General features: G+C 47.1%; 1 protein-coding gene across 2 annotated transcripts in view; it reads left to right on the top strand.

Annotated features, from left to right (window-relative positions):
• The first annotated feature begins 10,114 nt into the window (after positions 1 to 10,114).
• ZDHHC14 (zinc finger DHHC-type palmitoyltransferase 14) overlaps positions 10,115 to 19,620 on the top strand; it is a 252,365-nt gene continuing 242,859 nt past the window's right edge. The window contains exon 1 of one of the 2 annotated variants that reach the window (XM_066372942.1): positions 10,115 to 11,232. In XM_066372942.1, coding sequence (XP_066229039.1) covers positions 10,988 to 11,232 — 245 coding nt within the window. In that variant the 5' untranslated portion in view covers positions 10,115 to 10,987. The remainder of the gene's footprint in view (positions 11,233 to 19,620) is intronic. The other variant, XM_066372943.1, reaches the window with a different exon arrangement.

Here is a 19,620-nt window from a genome sequence, read left to right as displayed (position 1 = left end):
TGAGCGTGGATCATAGACATGACACCATGGTTGCTGGCTTGAAGCCCAAGGTTGCTGGCTTGAACAAGGGGTCCCTCACTCTGCTATAGCCCCCCCCATGTCCCCAATCAAGGCACATATGAGAAAGCAATCAATGAAAAACTAAGGAGACTAAGGAGCCACAATGAAAAATTGATGCTTCTCATCTCTCTCCCTTCCTGCCTGTCTGTCCCTATGTGTCCCTCTGTCTGTCTCTGTCACAAAAAGGGGATTGGAGAGAAAGAGAGAGGAGAAGAAGAAAAAGGGGAGGGCAAGAGAGAGAATGGGGAAGGAAGGAAGAATGGAGGGAGGGAAGGAGGGCAGGAAGAAGGAGGGAAGAGAAGGAAGGAAGGAAGGGAGGGAGGGAGAAAGGAAAATTGAATTACAAAATCATTAACAGATACTAAATTAGTGGGTAAGAGTTTGATGAAGAGCAAGATAGGTACAGTCTTTGTAATTATTAATTACAAAGGAAAAATAATTTTATATTGGAGAATCCTGGTGGAATCATTTTACACTAATGATCAAAATGAACATCACAGATATCGGGATAAATCATCAGTGTGGGCCTTTGACCTGATGCTGAGAAACACACATCTCTATACTGATACTCTTAACAAATATGCATGACCTGATTTTTTTCTCAACATATCTAAGTGAGCAAAATAGAAAGCTGGAAAACAATTCTAGCTTATTAAAAAAAAACACACCAAACTTCCACCTATGTTCTTTCAGAAAAGATATAACTAAAGTATAAGTTATTGTTTTGAAATAACTTTGAACTCAGAAATAAGACTGTACCAGAACAAATTAAAAGGTCTCTTATGCTGAAATATTATAAGAACAAAAAGTTATAAAAATGAAAATTTCTAGAAAATATATTTGCACTCAATCTTACTAAATTATTTTTACACATCAAATAAAATCTTCAGATTTTACTGAAGCATAAGCTATGCAGAGGTTGTGGGAGAATAAGAACACACACTTTTTCTGAACTAGCAGTCTATTGAGCCCCAGAAGGAACCCTCATGAGTAAATAGACACTCTTACAGGTCTCAATTTTCTTTTTTTCTTTTCTTTCTTTTTTTTTATTCAGTGTGAGAAGGGGACGCAGAGACAGACTCCCGCATGCACCCAAGACCACTAGGGGGTGATGCTCTGCCCATCTGGGGTGTTGATCCATTGCTCAGCAACTGAGCTCTTCTTAGTGCCTGAGGCAGAGGTCATGGAGCCATCCTCAGTGCCAGGGACCAACTTGTTCAATTGAGCCATAGCTGCAGGAGGGGAAGAGAGAGAGAGAGAGAGAGAGAGAGAGAGATAAACAGAAGGGAGAGGGGTGGAGAAGTAGATGGTCACTTCTCCTGTGTGCTCTGACTGGGAATCAAACCCGGGACATCCACATAGCAGGCCGATGCTCTACCTAGTGAGTCAACTGGTCAAGGTGGAATTTTCTTTTGAAAGAATATGAATAGTGAAAACTACTGAGAAAGGGGAAAATATGAATACGACTAAAACCTGCACATATGATTGAGTGGGACATGTCAACACAATAAATTAAAAATTAAAATAAAAAAGCCTGCATATGAATTTCCTATTTACAAGGCACTTCCACATACTTTTTTGATCTCACAACCAACCTTTGAGGGAGGTAGGTTTCAGTTATTCATTCCATGAGGTTTTTATTTCCCAGAAATGCCAAGGATGCCAAGAAAAGTCTGTTCTTAGACCCGGTTGCCATGTATTCAGAGAGTAAATACAAATCAAACACATTGTTTCCCTGGTTAGCTCTAGTTTAGAAGTAGTGCGAAACATTTCTCAAAGTCCATTCTTTACATTGGAAACAAGAAATTTCTGAAATCCACTTTGAATTCTTTTGGGATTCTTTCTGACTAAAATAAGGAGCGTGTTTAGTTGAGTGAAGTGTTTCTTTGTGTGCATGCCCTTTGAGCACCACGTGGCTGTTGACTGTCCAGATGTGGGTGCTCTGGAAACGGAGGCTGGCTTCTTGCCTCTGGAAGCAGGCTTGCAGAGCTCCACACTGGGCTCTGAGCACCATGTGGCTGCTGACTGTCCAGATGTGGGTGTTCTGGAAACGGAGGCTGGGTTCTTGCCTCTGGAAGCAGGCTTGCAGAGCTCCACACTGGGCTCTGAGCACCATGTGGCTGCTGACTGTCCAGATGTGGGTGTTCTGGGAACGGAGGCTGGGTTCTTGCCTCTGGAAGCAGGCTTGCAGAGCTCCACACTGGGCTCTGAGCACCATGTGGCTGCTGACTGTCCAGATGTGGGTGTTCTGGAAACGGAGGCTGGGTTCTTGCCTCTGGAAGCAGGCTTGCAGAGCTCCACACTGGGCTCTGAGCACCATGTGGCTGCTGACTGTCCAGATGTGGGTGTTCTGGAAACGGAGGCTGGGTTCTTGCCTCTGGAAGCCGGCTTGCAGAGCTCCACACTGGGCTCTGAGCACCATGTGGCTGCTGACTGTCCAGCTGTGGGTGTTCTGGGAACGGAGGCTGGGTTCTTGCCTCTGGAAGCAGGCTTGCAGAACGCCACACTGGGCTCTGGGGGTTTCCTGTCCGGGTTTCATTTTGGTAGAATTGTTTCTCATCACTGATAGGACGTGTCTCCTTTTACCGTTATGTTTACTGCTCTGGTGCATGTTTGGCGAGTCATCAGCAACAATAGTTTGAGAACCTTTGTGCCTCTTCATAATTTTCGTTTTTGAAAACTGAGCGCATACCTTTTTTGCCTCTTGGTGAACAAGTATCTGTATGTGGGTGTCAGTTCTGGCTTGGGCTTCAGGCACATTCCAGATTTACCCAGCACCTGCAGCTAGAAGCATTATGGACATGCTTCTTCAAAAATGCTCTTATCAGCGTGTGAGGAACTGTGGGCCCAGAGGAGGCAGTGGGCCTGACCCGGGCGGTATCTTGTGTTTCAGCCAACGCCGCCTGCGTGCGCAAGGCCGAAACCCGCTGAGCGCCCTGTCCTGGGTTTCACGGTGAAGAAATGCCAGGCAAACCCAAACTAAATGACATTGTACAAAATGCACGGTTTGTATTCTTCTAAAATGTCAAAACCAAGAAATGGAGAGAAAGGGGTTAACTGTTCCGAATTGAAGGAGACTCAAGGGACCTAATGTCTAAGTGCTATGTACCATCCTGACCTGGGAAAAATGGACTATATCGGACATTGTTAGGACAATCAACGACATTGGAATGTGGGTTGTACATATGTGTGTATATATGTTTGCCTATAATTCTATGAGCCTGGAGAAGGGCACACACCAAGTTGTTAACATGGGCTGCTTGGGAAAGAGCTGTGGTCATGGATTAAGAGGAAAAATACTACGATTATTTAAAAAAGAACAGACCAGGTGAAAGCGTGCATCATGCGATTTCATTTGTGTTAAAGGATATAGATGCATACGTGTGTGTGTGTGCAGAAATGAATGATGTAAAGATACTCAAGAAAGTGTTAATGGTTGTTATGATGGGAATTTGAGCTTTTCCATTTTTTAATATTTATGTGTAATATAATTTTTTCTTTTAAGTATTTTTTCAATGCACAAGTACTGTTTTTTTTTTTTTTTTTTAAAGAGACAGAGAGAGAGTCAGAGTGAGGAATAGACAGGGACAGACAGACAGGAACGGAGAGAGATGAGAAGCATCAATTATTAGTTTTTCGTTGCGCATTGCGACATCTTAGTTGTTCATTGTTTGCTTTCTCATATGTGCCTTGACCACGGGCCTTCAGCAGACCGAGTAACCCCTCACTTGAGCCAGAGACCTTGGGTCCAAGCCGGTGAGCTTTTTGCTCAAACCAGATGAGCCTGCGCTCAAGCTGGTGACCTTGGGGTCTCGAACCTGGGTCCTCAGCATCCCAGTCCGACGCTCTATCCACTGCGCCACCGCCTGGTCAGGCCAAGTACTGTTTTTATAAGAACACAAAAAGTAGATTTTAGTACTAAAAAAGGCAAGAAAAAGTCACTTGGGGAAATTACAAGAAAATTTTGGATTATATTTATTCTATCTCATCCAATTTTTTTCTTGTAGTGCTGAGTTCATTACTTTAAACACCTTATGTGGTTTGACACAAGATGTTCCCAAGTGTGCTGAGCACATGTAAAAATGGGAGCAAGCTCTGGGTAGGAGGGGATAAGGGAGTCTAGTTTTCTGGGGAATTTTGTTGGTCTGGGAATTTCAACAGTTACTTCCTGCCATCTCAGAACTCCCAGTGGAAATCCCTTTCTGGCGATTTCAAAGTTCCCCTTCTAGGACGAAGTTCCTTTGGCCTCTCCAGACTTTGACCACATTGCGTGCACACTCATCCTGGTCCCGAAAGGTGTATAAATAACACGATGTCCTGGGATCTGAGTGTCTTCCTCCTTTGCCATGGATAAGACCACACTTCCTCTTGGCTGCCTGAAGGTATTCTGAGAATTACCAAGGTGGGTAGCGGAATCCATTCAGCTGCTCAGATGAAAGGAACAGAGCTCTAATTTTGTCGATAACATAAGCCCTGAGTCAGATGACAACAGGGAAAGGCCCACTGGAATCAAAGGTACCGCTGTCACAGGAGGGCCAGCTTGGTGCTCTCGGTGCTCCTGGTAGTGATGGCTTTGGTGGCTTTAAGAGGGTGGTCAGGTAAAGAAGATAAAGAGTTAAATCTCCTGGAAGTAGCTCTCAACTAACAGCAGACAGGCGGGTAAAGTCCGGCTTCCTCGCCCCTCAGGTGGGGTAACCGCGAGGTGGGTTCTGCACCCCTGCCCAGTGTCCCCACAGGGATTGAGTGACAGCTGCCCACAGTGAAACTAGCTCAAGCCATGCTTAGGTTTCTTCCGCTCCCCTCTCCTGTCCAACTCTCCTCACAGTGTTCTCTGGAATCCCCTCCCACGTAAAGTTACTTTTTACCTGAACTTGAGTCCTTGTCCAATCTACTCCAACTAGAAAAAGCATGTGTTTTTGTTTGTTTTTTAGATTTCATTTTTTGATTTTTGGAGGGGGAGGGGGGAGAAAAAGAGGAGGCAGAGGCAGGAAGCACCTACTCACAGTAGTATGTTCCTGTATGCGCCTTGACCAGGCAAGCCCAGGGATTTGAACCGGCGGCCTCAGCATTCCAGGTTGAGGCTTTATCTGCTGCTCTGTCACAGGCCAGGCAACATCATGCGTTTTTCCCCCATTTCTGTTTCCCTGCGATCCTCACCCCTTTTGTTCTGCCTGTCCAAATCGTCACAGCCCCAGGGTCCCACCTTGCTCCATCCAGGCCTCAGAGACTCCACGCTCCTGAAATCAGCATACTCTACTCCTCGGCAGTTAGTCCTACGTGGGTACACTCTCCATTGTGTAGTGGACCAGAGCAGGAAAAGTGGGAATCAGACATACATACTTGGCCTTGAACCCTGGCCTGGGTACGTACCAGCTGCGAAACCTGGGGCAAATCACCTAACTTCTCCCATCTTCAGCTTCCTCCTCTGTGAGAGAGATAATAACCCCTGCCTTGTTGGGTTATCCCCTAGTGAACCAAATACATAAAGAGCCAAGGTAGAGCCTGACCTGCGGTGGCGCAGTGGATAAAGCGTCGACCTGGAACGCTGAGGTTGCCGGTTCGAAACCCTGCACTTGTCTGGTCAAGGCACATACGGGAGTTGATGCTTCCTGCTCCTCCCCCCTTTCTCTCTCTCTCTCTCTCTCTCTCTCTCTCCTTTCTCTCTAAAAATGAATAAAATCTAAAAAGCAAACAAACAAACAAACAAAAATTAAAAAAAAAAAGAAAAGAAAAAGAACCAAGGTAGGATATTGGCTAGTATGAGAAGATACTCCAGAGAAGGTAGCTATTTTGATTACATTATTTCCTTTCATGACATACTTTCTCATGCTTGTACCTCCTTCTGCTGTATTTAACTTCTTTTCACACTGTCTTACCCACGACTGGCACTAAATAATTATGACTTTGTTCTCTAAAGTTTACATCAGAGAAACTCAATTCAAGATTCATTTATAGATTATGATTGGGAGGCATTCTCAAAGAATTTCTAGCAGGTCACTCCTTTTGGGAGACTCAGTTTCCTCAGATGCAAAATAAGTGTATTGGTCTAATTTTAGAGGTACACTGAGGCCCTTCCAGCATTAAAGTTTGGGATCTATATATTCCTTGAGGGCATGTACTTTCTGTTCTTCTCTCTGACCCCTCAACACATAACCCAATGGTGGTCACGGGTTAAGGGACTTCCCAGTGCATGCAGTGTCAATTCCTGTGGCCGCCCGGTTGGACCTCTCCGCACTCCCCCACCCTCACTCCATGCTAGCCGGTTTTCCGTTGTAACCCTGGGACTTCCCAGGCTTGCTTTGCCCAAAGGCCTGTGCACTGGCTGCTCTCACCATTTGGTTCTCTGCCCGGTGTCTCAGCTGTGGGGTCTCTCGCTCCACCCCAATCTCTCTACCCCACAAACCTGTTTTTTTCATTCTTGTAATCGCTCTCTGAAATGGTCTTATCATTGATTTGACTTCACTGTTTTCATTTTATTTGCATTTATTGTTTTGTCTCTGCACCTCTCCCTCTAGTCTCCCAATATCTTGGATCCTTTATATACCTGCGGCTAAAATAGGACTTAGCACCAACTATGCCCCTCAGTGTGAAATGGAATGAATGAATGAATGAATGAACTCTACCATGACTTACAGTTTTAGGTGGTGAGCTGGAATCTGTGGCTGTCATGTCAGGTTCTAGTGAACTTCTTTAGGTATGTGTCCTGCCTGAATTAATTGCCATAGTTTGGAGTGGGAAGAAACAGAAATTCCTAAAAAGACAACAGCAAACCATTGCATCAGCTTATCTAGAACTTACTTGCAATGGAAAATTCAGATACAATTATAAAGAAATACTTCATTTCTTTCTATCAAGGAAATTTTCAAATATAAACATAAGCAGATGTGGTAGACAAGAATAGCATAATGGGCTGGCTTGTACACTGGGGTGGACACACCCTAGAGTGGCCCCCTCATTCCAGTGTCCATACCCTTGTATATATATATATATATATAATCCCTCCCCGAGGGTGTGGGAAATTTGTGACTGACTTTCTCACCAATAGAATATGGCATATTTGATGTCACCTCCGTGTGATTATTTTGTGTTATGTAAGATTCCATCTTGCTAGCAGACTCACTCTGGGGACTGTCTTTGAAGTAAGTGGCCATGTTGGGAAAGCCCACATGACAATGAACTCCAGGTGCTCTCTAGTTGAGGGCAATCTCCAGCTGACAGCCAGCAAAGAGCCAGAGTCCTCAGTCCTGTAGTTGCAAGGAGATGAATTCTGCCAGTGACCTGAGTGAGTGTGGAAACTGATTCTTTCTCAGTTGAGCACCAGTTGAGAACACAGCCTGCCCAACACCTTGCTGGCAGGTGTGAGACCCTGCGCAGAGAACCTCAGGTGCTTGGACACCTGATGCACAGAAACTGAGGTAACAAATCTGTGTTGTTTTAAAGCTGCTAAATATGTGGTAATTTGCTGTAATAGATAACTAACAATTGTCAACAGTTTGCCCATATTGTTTCATCTATAATGTCATCATGTTCTGGGGGGAATGGGTGAGCTGGAGTTTTTGTGTTTTTATTTTTATTTATTTATTCATTTTAGAGAGACAGAGAGAGAGACAGACAGACAGACAGACAGACAGAGACAGAGAGAGAAGGGGGAAGGAGCTGGAAGCATCAATTCCCATATGTGCCTTGACCAGGCAAGCCCAGGTTGTTGTTGTTGTTTTTTTTCTGAAGCTGGAAACGGGGAGAGACAGTCAGACAGACTCCCGCATGCGCCCGACCGGGATCCACCCGGCACACCCACCAGGGGCGACGCTCTGCCCCTCCAGGGCATTGCTTCTGCCGAGACCAGAGCCACTCTGGCACCTGAGGCAGAGGCCAAGGAGCCATCCCCAGCGCCCGGGCCATCTTTGCTCCAATGGAGACTTGTATGCGGGAGGGGAAGAGAGAGACAGAGAGGAAGGAGGGGGGGGGGGTGGAGAAGCAAATGGGCGCTTCTCCCATGTGCCCTGGCTGGGAATCGAACCCGGGTCCCCCGCACGCCAGGACGACGCTCTACCGCTGAGCCAACCGGCCAGGGCCAAGCCCAGGGTTTTGAACTGGCGACCTCAGCATTCCAGGTCAACGCTTGATCCACTGCGTCACAACAGGTCAGGCAAGCTGGAGTTTTTACAAAGCACATGCAAATACTTTCATACGTGTCTCTAACAGAGAAGGACTTTTAAAAAGCATAACCACGATGCTAGGAAAATTGGGTCTTAATTGAGAACAAGAATGTGAGTCTTTATTTAAAGCCATCAAGTCAATGGATCTAGTAATATTGATTGGACACCCTGAGAAAAGTGCTTGTAATAAATCAAATAAGAGTAACAGCCCATTGATCCTATGAGCTAAAGGACAGTAAAGCATATGAGAGCTTTCACTTGAAAAGTCTAAGGCTTGCCTTTTTTTTTTTAAATAGTGCAGACAAAAAGTACTTAATTGTCCCCATAATATGTTCATCCATCATGCAATATCTAAAAACCATTCGAACTCTGTATAAGAAACCTGCTTTGAAATGGACGCTTGTAAATTCCATTTTTTTATTCATAACTCCTTGTAATTTCCGTGTCATTCTCTAATTGCCATCCCACCACTTTCCCTTTACTATAAGAAGCTCTTCCCAGATGGCCCCAATTCTTTCTCTCTTTTGATTAAACCAGGCTCTTCTCCCTTTGACACTGCTCACCGAGGCAGCACTTTGTAAGGGAAATTCTCAGGGTTCAGGGTTCAATTCCATCTCTACCACGGGAGCGCTTTGTGATCGCTGGCAAGTAGTTGAGCGTTCTGGAAGCTGGATACAGCGGAGCCTCGCAGGGCTGGGGCGCGGATGAGATAAAGAACGTGCATAATGTGTAAAATGCCAGCACAGAGGGGGCACATCCGTTCCCTTTGTTAGTACCCATCTCCAACCACCAGCACCAGAAATGCCCAGCACCGAGCCTCTCCCGCCCTCGTCGCGAGGGATGCTGGGACTGGTAGTTTTTTGGTGACGAAGTCGTGTTTCCTCTCGGAGCCAGAGGACGAGGAAGAACTACACATCCCAGTGGGGCGTGAAAGGAAACGGGCTCAGAAAAACCGAGCGTCTGCGCCCGCTGGTCTTCGCTTTCCGCTTCCCACGGGCTGTACCCACCCGCGGAGGGCTCAGAACTCGCGGCCAAGCCGGGGAGGGCGCGAGCTCACGAGCCGATCGGCCGGAACAGTGGGGTGGTGTGTGTCGGGCACGCACGGGCTGTCCCTCTGTGGCCGTGGGGGCTCGAGGGAAAAGGAAATAAAGCGAACAAATCGTGAGCGTCCGTGTCGGAGAAGTGAGAAAGAAAGGGCCCGGTGGTAGCTACCCACGCAACCCACACAAAGCAAGCCAGCCGGCTAGTGCTCCAGGCAGGAGGTAGGGGCCGGGCCAGAAGCGACCCAGACCGCTCCGCGCACTCTGTCTCTCCGCGGGAATCTTGGAAACCCGGGCCCGATACCTCTGCCCGCAGCCCCCTCCCGGGAGTCCGGCCTGTCTCATGCTGTCCCTCCCCATCCCGTCACACCGCCCCTCATCCCATTCGCGGGCAGCAATAAAGACCCTCGCAACTCGACCTCGCGCCACGGTGGGGAAGGAAGACGCAGGGCTGGGACACGCCGGGTAGGGTCACCTCTCCGTGCGGGCTCCTCAGGTCCCCGAAGTCGCAAAAATGGGTTTGCATATTGCTGTGTGTGCTCGAGTGAGTGTGTCCCGAGGCGGCAGCTGGGGCCGGGAATAACCCCGGAGGAGAAGCGGGGAGCGGACCGAAGCCCGCCGGAAAGCGCGCGCCGCGGCGGGCCGAGCCGTCCTCCGGCGATGCCATGGGAGCCCTGCGCCTTCCCCGCGGCGGCGCGGAGCCGGAGGCGGTGCGGGGTTCGGGAGAAGAGGAGGAGCGGGAGGAGGAGCCCGAGGGCGAGGCGCGGGCCGCCGCCCACCGGGTCGGCAGGAGGCGGACCCGCTCCGAGCGCCGCGCGCGCGCGGGGCTGAACCTTGCAAACAAGTGTCTGTGGCACTCGCCCCGCGGCCCTGAGACGCGCTCGTCCGCCCCCCGGCGGCCCTCATTGCTTGGGGCCCGGCTCTTATGGGGCAGGAGGGTGAGAGGGAGCCCTTGGTCCCGCAGCCGGCGAGCCGCCGCCGCGACCTCGGCCCGGACGGCCCCGGCAGCCCCGCGCGGGGGCCGCGGACTCGGCTCCGCTGCCTGCCGCGCCGGCGCGGGGTCGCAGCACGAGCAGATCCCGGGCTGTCGCCGAGCCCGCTCTTGACAAAATAACGTGCTTGGTGTCCCCACCCCTGGGAGGGGTTGCCGGTGCCGCGAGCGGCCTCCCAGTTTCCATCTCTCTCTTCTGGGGAGGATCCGCCGCCGGGAGGAAGGATTAGAATAAACCTGGCCGAGGCGCAGAAGTGGCTCCCAAGCAAGCCGGCGCCGCGGCCGCCGCCTCGCGTCCCCTCGGGGCGCAGCGCTTGCGGGTCGGCGGGTCGGCGGCTCTGAGCCAAGGCGCGGCCGGCGGGCCGGGGGCGGCAGGGCCGAGCGAACCGCAGCGCGAGGGGGCGGGCGCGCGACGAGCCCGGAGTCGGCCAGGCAGCCCCCTGCGCCCTGCGGGGCTCTGGAGCCCCCGCACGCGGACTGGAAGCGACTGAGGACCGCCGCGAGCTGCGGGCGAGCGCCGTCCCTCCAGGAAGGGTTCCGGCTATGACAGCTGGGCTCCCCGAGGGGTTAACCTGGGTGTCCTCCGCAAAGTTGTCGCCGAGCTCAGATCCCGCTTAGGGGCAAAGGCGCCGCGACTCGGGGGACGGCCCGGCGGCCGGCAGCGGTCGTGGCTCGGCGGGGCCCACGCGGCCGGGGGGCTTCTGGGGCTGTGTGCCCCACGCCGGCTGCCCTCGTGGATGCCTCCCGGCGGCGGCGGGCCCATGAAAGACTGCGAGTACAGTCAGATCAGCACCCACAGCTCCTCCCCCATGGAGTCGCCCCACAAGAAGAAGAAAATCGTGGCCCGGAGAAAATGGGAGGTTTTCCCGGGAAGAAACAAATTCTTCTGCAACGGGAGGATCATGATGGCCCAGCAGACGGGCGTCTTCTACCTGACTCTCATCCTCATCCTGGTCACTAGCGGACTCTTCTTCGCCTTCGAGTAAGTGGCGGCGAAAGCTCCCCATACCGGGCTCCCCTCGCCTCTCCCAACCCCTCCCCTTGCTACTTTCGTTTTCTAGAAGCCTTATCTACTGAATATTGTTATATAATACAAGCCCTCTCCCCCCCCCCTTTTCTTTTGAAGGTCTGTTTGCTTCTCGGTCCCCTGAGATAATGCAGTTCTGGGGCGGGCTCTGGGAGTAGAGAAGGGGGTGAGGTCACTTGGAAGGTGTGCTGGCCTTGTTGCTTGCAGGGGTTGGGTGGCACCTCACAGGTGACTGATTCTTGGAGCTGTTTCTCTTGAGTTTGGAGACTAGCAAACCAGCCCAGTTGGAGCCTGTGGAAGGGGGATGAGGCTGATTCTCAACGCAGGGATAAATAGAACCCTCCCTGGATTGCGCACAATCTGTAGGGTGTCTTGTTAAACTCAGTTGACTGTGTCTGCATACCTTTTCTTAATAATGAAGTCGTCTTATTTTAGGTTTCAAAGTCGCGTTCCCCGTTGTGGCCTGGAAGGATAATTTTATTTTTTGTTCTTCTTAGATGTTCACTTTTGAACAACCATTTCTGATTGACCACGATGTTTCTAAACTGTTCACTTTTTTAAAAAGTTTCAACACAAAATGTTTTCTATACACCATTTTTTCCCCGCCCATATTTGGGAACTCGCAAAAGAAGACTTTAGACCTGTTCAGGAAAAGTGTGACATTGCCTGGCAACTTTCTTATTCCAAAAACAGGAATTTCGGACTTGAGCGCTTTTATCTGAGAAAAAAGTGCACGTGAGTCTTTCCCATTTTCAGGAAAATCAAATTGACCAGCAGCAACTATCCTCTTGCCAAGTAATGAAAGGTCTTATTTATTAGTGGTATTAGATAAAGCAGTTTAACCACATTCCAGAATCAATTTCAATTGCTCTTATTGGGTCCAACATTTGCAATGCACTTTCATATGTAATTCCTGGTATCTTATGTTCAATGAAAGTTGTAGCTTCTTCCGCCTAGAATTTAAAAAGCAATATATTCCTGAGATTTCTTTGTGCTACTGTATCCTGGTTATTATGGGGCATGATACCCTTTCATCTGCCTCTGTTGGATAGGGTTAATTAAAACCTTTTGTGTTTCTCTACTTTTGTTCTGATAAATATTAATAGACTCTGATTTTTGTGCCAGGAGTTTGATATTCCAAATGCTGTCTCAACCAGAAATGAATGATCTTTTGACAGTGTAACAATGTAATGATTTACTTAAGGCCCTCTGACCCTCTATGGGGAAACATTTTGTATCTGATCGCTGTGCTGTGATGAACAATTTTCAAGGATTGAGTTAGAACAGGTGCAGAGAGAGCTCAGTCTAACCTCCCTTCCCCCAGGCTTTCTCACATATAAACTTTCCAGGTCTCTCCCAGCAGTTTAACTTTTGTGCACAGTTGAGGCTAGTTGGTGGAGTCTGTTGGGGGACCTGGGGATGAGAGGGGAAGATTGTGACAAGGCTTTAGGAATGGCAAGAGAAATACTCTGTTCCTTCTGCTGCTGTCCCCAGTGGGAGCCACCCTTACACACCTGGGAACTGAGAAAGCAGCCAGTCGGTGCCCAGTGAGTTTGCACTCTGAGGCATAACTTCAGGCAATGGAATGATGATGCCATGTGGTTGCACGGTGGCTTCCATTACAGGTGGTCCCCTAGACAGACAGTAGTCACTATGTTCCTAAAGTTAAAAAAAAGTTTTGAACGGATCTATATTGACATTTTTGCTCCTTTTAGCAATTTTAAGAGTGGAGAAAATGGGTTAATTTTGTGGTTCAGTTGCAGAGCACCAGCCACAAGTGTCTGGTGTAGGATGATGAATATCTCATTTTCTATAGGTGCCCAGATCCCCACAGTGTTGTTAGGGGGCCTCCCTCCTCCACCCACCAGGTTTATTTACCATCTTTTCTGTTCTTTGTTCAAACACAAACCATCATAAATCTATTTTCTCTATGTCTGTGTTTGTTTCTTCCAAGAGTTCCCCCAAGTCCGGGTCGTCAGGCATCTTTTCCTGCGTCAGCTTTGTGTTAACTGTTGACGGCAGTAGCAATAAACACGGTCGCTGGGGTTTCATTAGCGGCTCTCAGCAGCCGCGTTTTGTATATCCGCTCTGCGTGTGTCTGCGTGGTTGGTCTCCATGTGTGTTGCTCAGTGAGGCAATTTGAAATGTCAAGAAGATAGGCCCCTCCCAGCATGATGCCTCAGTTGAGAAGAATCATGGGGCTGTTCAGACTATGGACTATTATGGCTTGGCAAAGATTATATGTCACTGTATTGCTTTTAAGTTCTTTTATCATTGCTAATTATAGAGTGGGAAAAAATAACTTTGGCTGAATTAATTTGATAGAGACTCGGAGAACCAATTAGTTACACGCATAGGTAATGAAATACAAACAGGCTAAAAAGAGACAAGAGATCAAGAGAAAATGCTGGTTTCACCTGCCCCCCTCTGCCCTTCCTTTAGTTATTTATCGCGCACATACTATGCAGTTGCCTATTTTGATTAATTTCATGCCTAGATAATATTAGTAGAGTTCATTTTCAAACACTAGACTCCATGCTTCCCCGTACAGTTACACACGAAGGCAAATTCAAAATTTAAAAAGAAGACAAGTAATTCTGTAGTTAGTCTTCGACCTGCTTATCCTGTGACTCTGCTCCTACCCCGATCTCTCTCAATCCCAACCTTGAACAGACGGACCCAGGAGGTCTGTCCAAGAGAGATGAACTGACTGGAATTCCAGTGTAGTTGCTAACTTCAATCTTGGGAGAAAGGCAGGTCAGAAATGATTATTCCCACTCTGAAGATGAAGCGACTGAGGCTTGGAGAGGTTCAACAACCATGGGAGGGCACACTGTCATTAGGGGCGGGGCTTCTGACTGCAGCCAGGGCCCGTGGCTGCCCACTGTGCTGCTCTTCCGCCCGGATAGAATCGTGGTTACAGGCATGGATTTTGAGTGGACGGATCCCAAGATTCTTACCCAGGAGTATGACCCTGGGCAAAATTATTTGACTTTTTAAAGCCCTAGTTTCCCAATCGATTAAATGGGGTGAATAATATCTACCTTTAAATGCGGTGAAGAATAAATTAAATACAGTAGTGTGTTTCATACAATGTCTGACACATAATAGCAAGTGCTCTATAATGGTGCCTAGGATTAGAGGAAACCTTGGAAATAGCCTCTCGAGGCCTCTGGTCAGCCCTCTCTGAGAGCCTTTGAAGGAAGGGGTGTGTGCGGATTAATAAGCAAGCGTGACAGTGGTAGTTTATTAGGGCTGAAAACCCCCCCGCAGAACTCTGTAGTCTGCGCTTAAAATAAAGAGCTGTGTATGGGTCTGAAGATTGCTTTCCCTCCTGCGCTTTCTGAGCGGGGTCCTGCGGGGATGTCTGGGGACTGTCCTTACCCAGACCCCTAGAAAGCACACTGAAGAAACCCACAGGACGTGAGGACTGGATTTCATTTCCATTTTTGGAGCTGCCCTCTTGGAGCCGCGAAGACAGTCAAGAACACTGCTGGAAGCCACCCGATGCGATGCAGCGCTCTACTCGCTTCCAAGTAGGGCAGGGCTATTTGTCTTCTGGCATCTTTTATTCAACATATGGGTTACGGATGCAAAGTGACAGCATCTCACAGCTGTGTTTAAGAGGGAAGGGAGGACGCTGGTTGCCGCGTTGCTGAGACAGCTCGCTGGCCCGAGAGGGGCTGGCTGCCTTATCCGGGACTCAACTGCGCTGTCCACTGCCCTCCTCTCACATCCCCAGAACTGCAAGGGGGGAGGTCAGTGAGCATGATCCCTTTCTGTCTGTCTAAAACACACACACACACACACACACACACACACACACACACACACTCACACACACACACACACACCACACACACACACACACACACACACTCACACACACACTGGTTGTTTCAAGTTGAAATTTTGAAAATAAAGTCTTTGGTTCCGAAATATTGGTATTTCTTAGAGAGAAGGGGACGAACTGGAAGGGCAGCGCCAGTTCCTTGGTGAGAGCACCCCGCAGGGCGGAGGTGGCCTGCTCAGACCTGGCACATTTGGGTTTTTTTTCCAATTAAAAAAAAAATTTAAATTAATTTTAGAGGGGGAAGAATGGTTATGGGTAAAGAGAGAGAGAGAGAGAGAGATTTGTTATTCTACTTATTTATGCACTCACTGGTTGAGTCTTTTATATGCCCTGATGGAGGATCGAACCCACAACCTTGGCATATCGGGACAGAGCTCTAACCAACTGAGCTACCTGGCCAGGGCCTCCTTTTGTTTTATTTGCTGCTGTATCCTAGTAAATAGCAGGTGCTCAGTACATATTTGTTGTTGAATAATGGTAATATCTAAACACTGAAAAATAACTTTATGCTTCATTTTTTCTTTTGTAAAGTTGGGAGCATTAATAAAATTTATAATAAGAATTTTTTATAGAACATAGTTGCCTTAGGAACTTTGACTATTTGATATAATTCTTCTGAGTTCAAGATCAAGTACCCTTTTCAAATGCATGAATTGAAGCAGAAAAATTAAAAAAATCATTTTAGTTACTTAGATAACTAGTGATAGAGATTTAATGTTCTCTTGGATAACCAAAACTTCTTTTTAGTTTTCCTTACTTTTTTAACTACTGTTTTAAGCAAATAAAGTGCTCTGATATAGGTGAATGTTTCTTAACAACCATCAGCATTTAGAGTAACTTCACATGTTTAGGGTTCTTGACTTCTGATATGTGAATTTATCTAATAAAGCTTGGAAGGATACTCTTAACTACTTATGTTTTATTGTGTTCAGGTGCATCTGGTGGGTGGGTAGTGATACCAAATTATGCAGAAAAAAAATACCTGAAGATTTCTATAGTAGGGTAGTGGTGGTCAATTATTTAATGGGCCATCTCTACATGATCTGGAGATTTTTTTTTTTTTTCTGAAGTTGGAAATGGGGAGGCAGTCAGACAGACTCCCGCATGCGCTGACCGGGATCCACCCGGCATGCCCACCAGGGGGCAATGCTCTGCCCCTCTGGGGCGTCGCTCTGTTGCAACCAGAGCCATTCTAGCACCTGAGGCAGAGGCCACAGGGCCAGCCTCAGCGCCCGGGCCAACTTTGCTCCAGTGGAGCCTTGGCTGCGGGAGGGGAAGAGAGAGACAGAGAGGAAGGAGAGGGGGAGGGGTGGAGAAGCAGATGGGCGCTTCTCCTGTGTGCCCTGGCCGGGAATCGAACCCAGGACTCCTGAACGCCAGGCCGACGCTCTACCACTGAGCCAACTGGCAGGGCTGGAGATTTTTCTTTTGCAGTACAATGTTACATGTAATTTATTCATGGCAGAGTTAGTATATCTTAGCAAGAAAATTTAAATTAAGGGTTTTGAGGAGGTACATGTATTCTTTTGTAGCTCTGGTTGTTAGGAAAGGGAAAACTGGTCAATAGATACTTAAAATTAGTTACATTTAGGAATTTGGCTTAGGGAAGGGTTGGGGACCATCTTAATGTTGTTTTTTTACAGAGACAGAGAGAGAGTCAGAGAGATAGGGACAGACAGACAGGAACAGAGAGAGATGAGAAGCATCAATTATCAGTTTTTTGTTGCGACACTTTAGTTGTTCATTGATTGCTTTTTCATATGTGCTTTGACCATGGGCCTTCGGCAGACTAAATAACCCCTTGCTCGAGCCAGCGACCTTGGGTCCAAGCTGGTGAGCTTTTGCTCAAACAAGATAAGCCCACGCTCAAGCTGGCAACCTCAAGGTCTTGAACCTGGATCCTCGGCATCCCAGTCCAATGCTCTATCCACTGCGCCAATGCCTGGTCAGGCCCATCTTAATGTTTTTAATTCTTCCCTTAAATATGGCCTCTTTTATTTCTGTTGAGAAGTTAGTTATTACTTAGCATTTCCTCCCTATATGTGTAATGGGTCAGTTTTTGTCCCAGCTGATTTTTCTCTTTCTCTTTTGTTTTTGCAGAACAAGGACATGCCAAGTTGTGGTTTTCTGTATATTTATCCTGCCTAGAGTTTGCTAAGGCTTCTTGGATCTGTGGATTAATCTCTTTTATCAGTTTTTGAACTTTTTGATTCATCATTTCTTTTGTCCCCTTTTCTCTCCTCTCCTGGAACTCCATTATTTACATATGATAGAATTTCATATCATTCCATACATCTTGTATATTTCATTCCATGTCTTTGGGGTTATTTTTCTTTGTGTTTCAGTCTGAATAATTCCTATTAGTATGTTTTCAAGTTTACTGATTCTTTTCTCTGCTGTGTCCTGTCTATGTTGAGCCATTTTTGATATATTATTTTTTTTATTTTCAACATTTCTATATTTTACAAAGTTTTTAAATATGGCTTTAAAAATAATTTCCAGCCTGACCAGGCAGTGGCAGAATGGATAAAGCATCGGACTGGGATGCAGAGGACCCAGGTTCGAGACCCCGAGGCCACCAGCTTGAGCGCGGGCTCATCTGGTTTGAGCAAAAAGCTCACCAGCTTGGACCAGGTCACTGGCTCCAGCAAGGGGTTACTGGGTCTGCTGAAGGCCCACGGTCAAGGCACATATGAGAAAGCAATCAATGAACAACTAAGGTGTAGCAATGCTCAACGAAAAACTAATGATTGATGCTTCTCATCTCTCCGTTTCTATCTGTCTGTCCCTGTCTGACTCTCTGTCTCTGTAAAAAAAAAAAAAAGAAAGAAAGAAAAAAAATAATTTCCATTTTTCTGCTGAAATTCCCCATCTGTTCCCACCCACATTTTCTATTGGATAATTTAACATACTTTTTGGTAGTTATTTCAAAATCCTTGCCTAATGATTCCAATATCTGTCTTATCTCTGGGTCTTCTTCTTTTGGCTATTTCTCCTCTTGACTATGGGTTATATCTTCTCTTTTTGTGTGCCTCATGATTTTTTTATTGCATGGCAGAAAGAACTGTAGTAACTTAAAAGGGAATTGTCTTTTATCAGGCCACTGGTGAGAGGCTGAGTCAATCTCATTTATCATTGAAATGGTGTGGGTTTTGCCAAAGATTTGGTTAGATTCATTTCATCACTGACTTCAGGTGTCGAGGGCAGCAGCGTCAGGGTTTCCCTGTAGCAGGGAGTGGTATCTGAGTCCTGGAAAAACTCTGAAGAGCTCTTTACGTCTCATAGCCTAATAAAAAAACCAGCTCACTGAACTGGAAGACTTCTGTTTCTTAGCCAGACTTCCGGCTTTGGAGGTTACTAGGGAGAGTTTTTTGTCTTTAGCCCTCACTGTCCCAACTTCCTATACACCAGGTCGTCGCTCTCTTCCCAGCGGTCTGACCCCAGCTTTGGAGACGGCTACAGTGCCCTAGGTGAAGACCTGTGGTACCGAAGAAAGATCTGTTCTGTTTTGTGCTCTGACTTCTGCCTTACCCTTGGCGAAGTTCCCGTAGGCATCAGGAAAGAGGTCTTCAACTCTCCTGCCCTGGCCCAGCCTTTGGTGTACTCTTGCTGTGGGTTTGGTGCAGAGCCGTTGGAAAGAGTTGGCCGGTGGTGCAGACTTACTCTAGTTCAGGCACCTTGGGGTTGTAGTCCATGCGGCACGGTGGCTATCACATGCATTTAAACATTCTTGGTTTCTCCTTACTCCTGTCAATGGTAGATTTCTGTTCTTCCTGCCACTTTGCTGAGAATGAAAGCAGGTGTTGGCCTGTTTTCTTTTGGGAGACCTTGACACATTTAGGCTTCTTTGCAGCCTTGGTTCCCTGATAGATTTTAAAAACAGAGCTTTTGTAGCTCACGTGGCTTGTTCTTATTGTTCGAGTATAGTGACCACACTTATAACTTTTGATCAGTGATTTTTAAAAAACTTAATATTGTGTTTCTCAGGTTGTTGGCAATCGATATGTAGTTAGTTTTTATTACTATCGTATTTGATGTGTGTAAATATGCTCAATTTATTCTTTATACTCTTTCTAATCTTTCTTTGACTTCTGATTCCTGCATTTACTATCGTTTTATAGGGTAGAATATGCAAGACTGCCTCTTCGTGGGTTTTAATGTCTTCTTATGTGTGTCCTGGCAATAACTATGATAGTCAGACTGAATGCTTAGGCCTGGGTTACTGAAATAAGAGTTTAGCAAGGGTTTCAATTCTATTATGTTTTTATATAATGATAAAATATTTTATCAAAATAATAAATCATGATTATCAACTAATCATTGAACTTGTATATAATTAAGAGGAATATTTAAAGAAATATCTATGTAGCCTGATCAGGTGGTGGTACAGTGGATAAAGCATCAACTTGGGACGCTGAGGACCCAGGTTCGAAACCCCAAGGTTGCTAGCTTGAGGGTAGGGTCTCTGGCTTGAGTGTGGGATCATAGAC

The sequence above is a fragment of the Saccopteryx leptura genome, chromosome 3, assembly GCF_036850995.1.
Source record: "Saccopteryx leptura isolate mSacLep1 chromosome 3, mSacLep1_pri_phased_curated, whole genome shotgun sequence".
Lineage (NCBI taxonomy): Eukaryota > Metazoa > Chordata > Mammalia > Chiroptera > Emballonuridae > Saccopteryx > Saccopteryx leptura.
The sequence above is the reverse complement of the archived record's forward strand: the minus strand, read 5'-3'. Positions and strand labels throughout refer to the sequence as shown.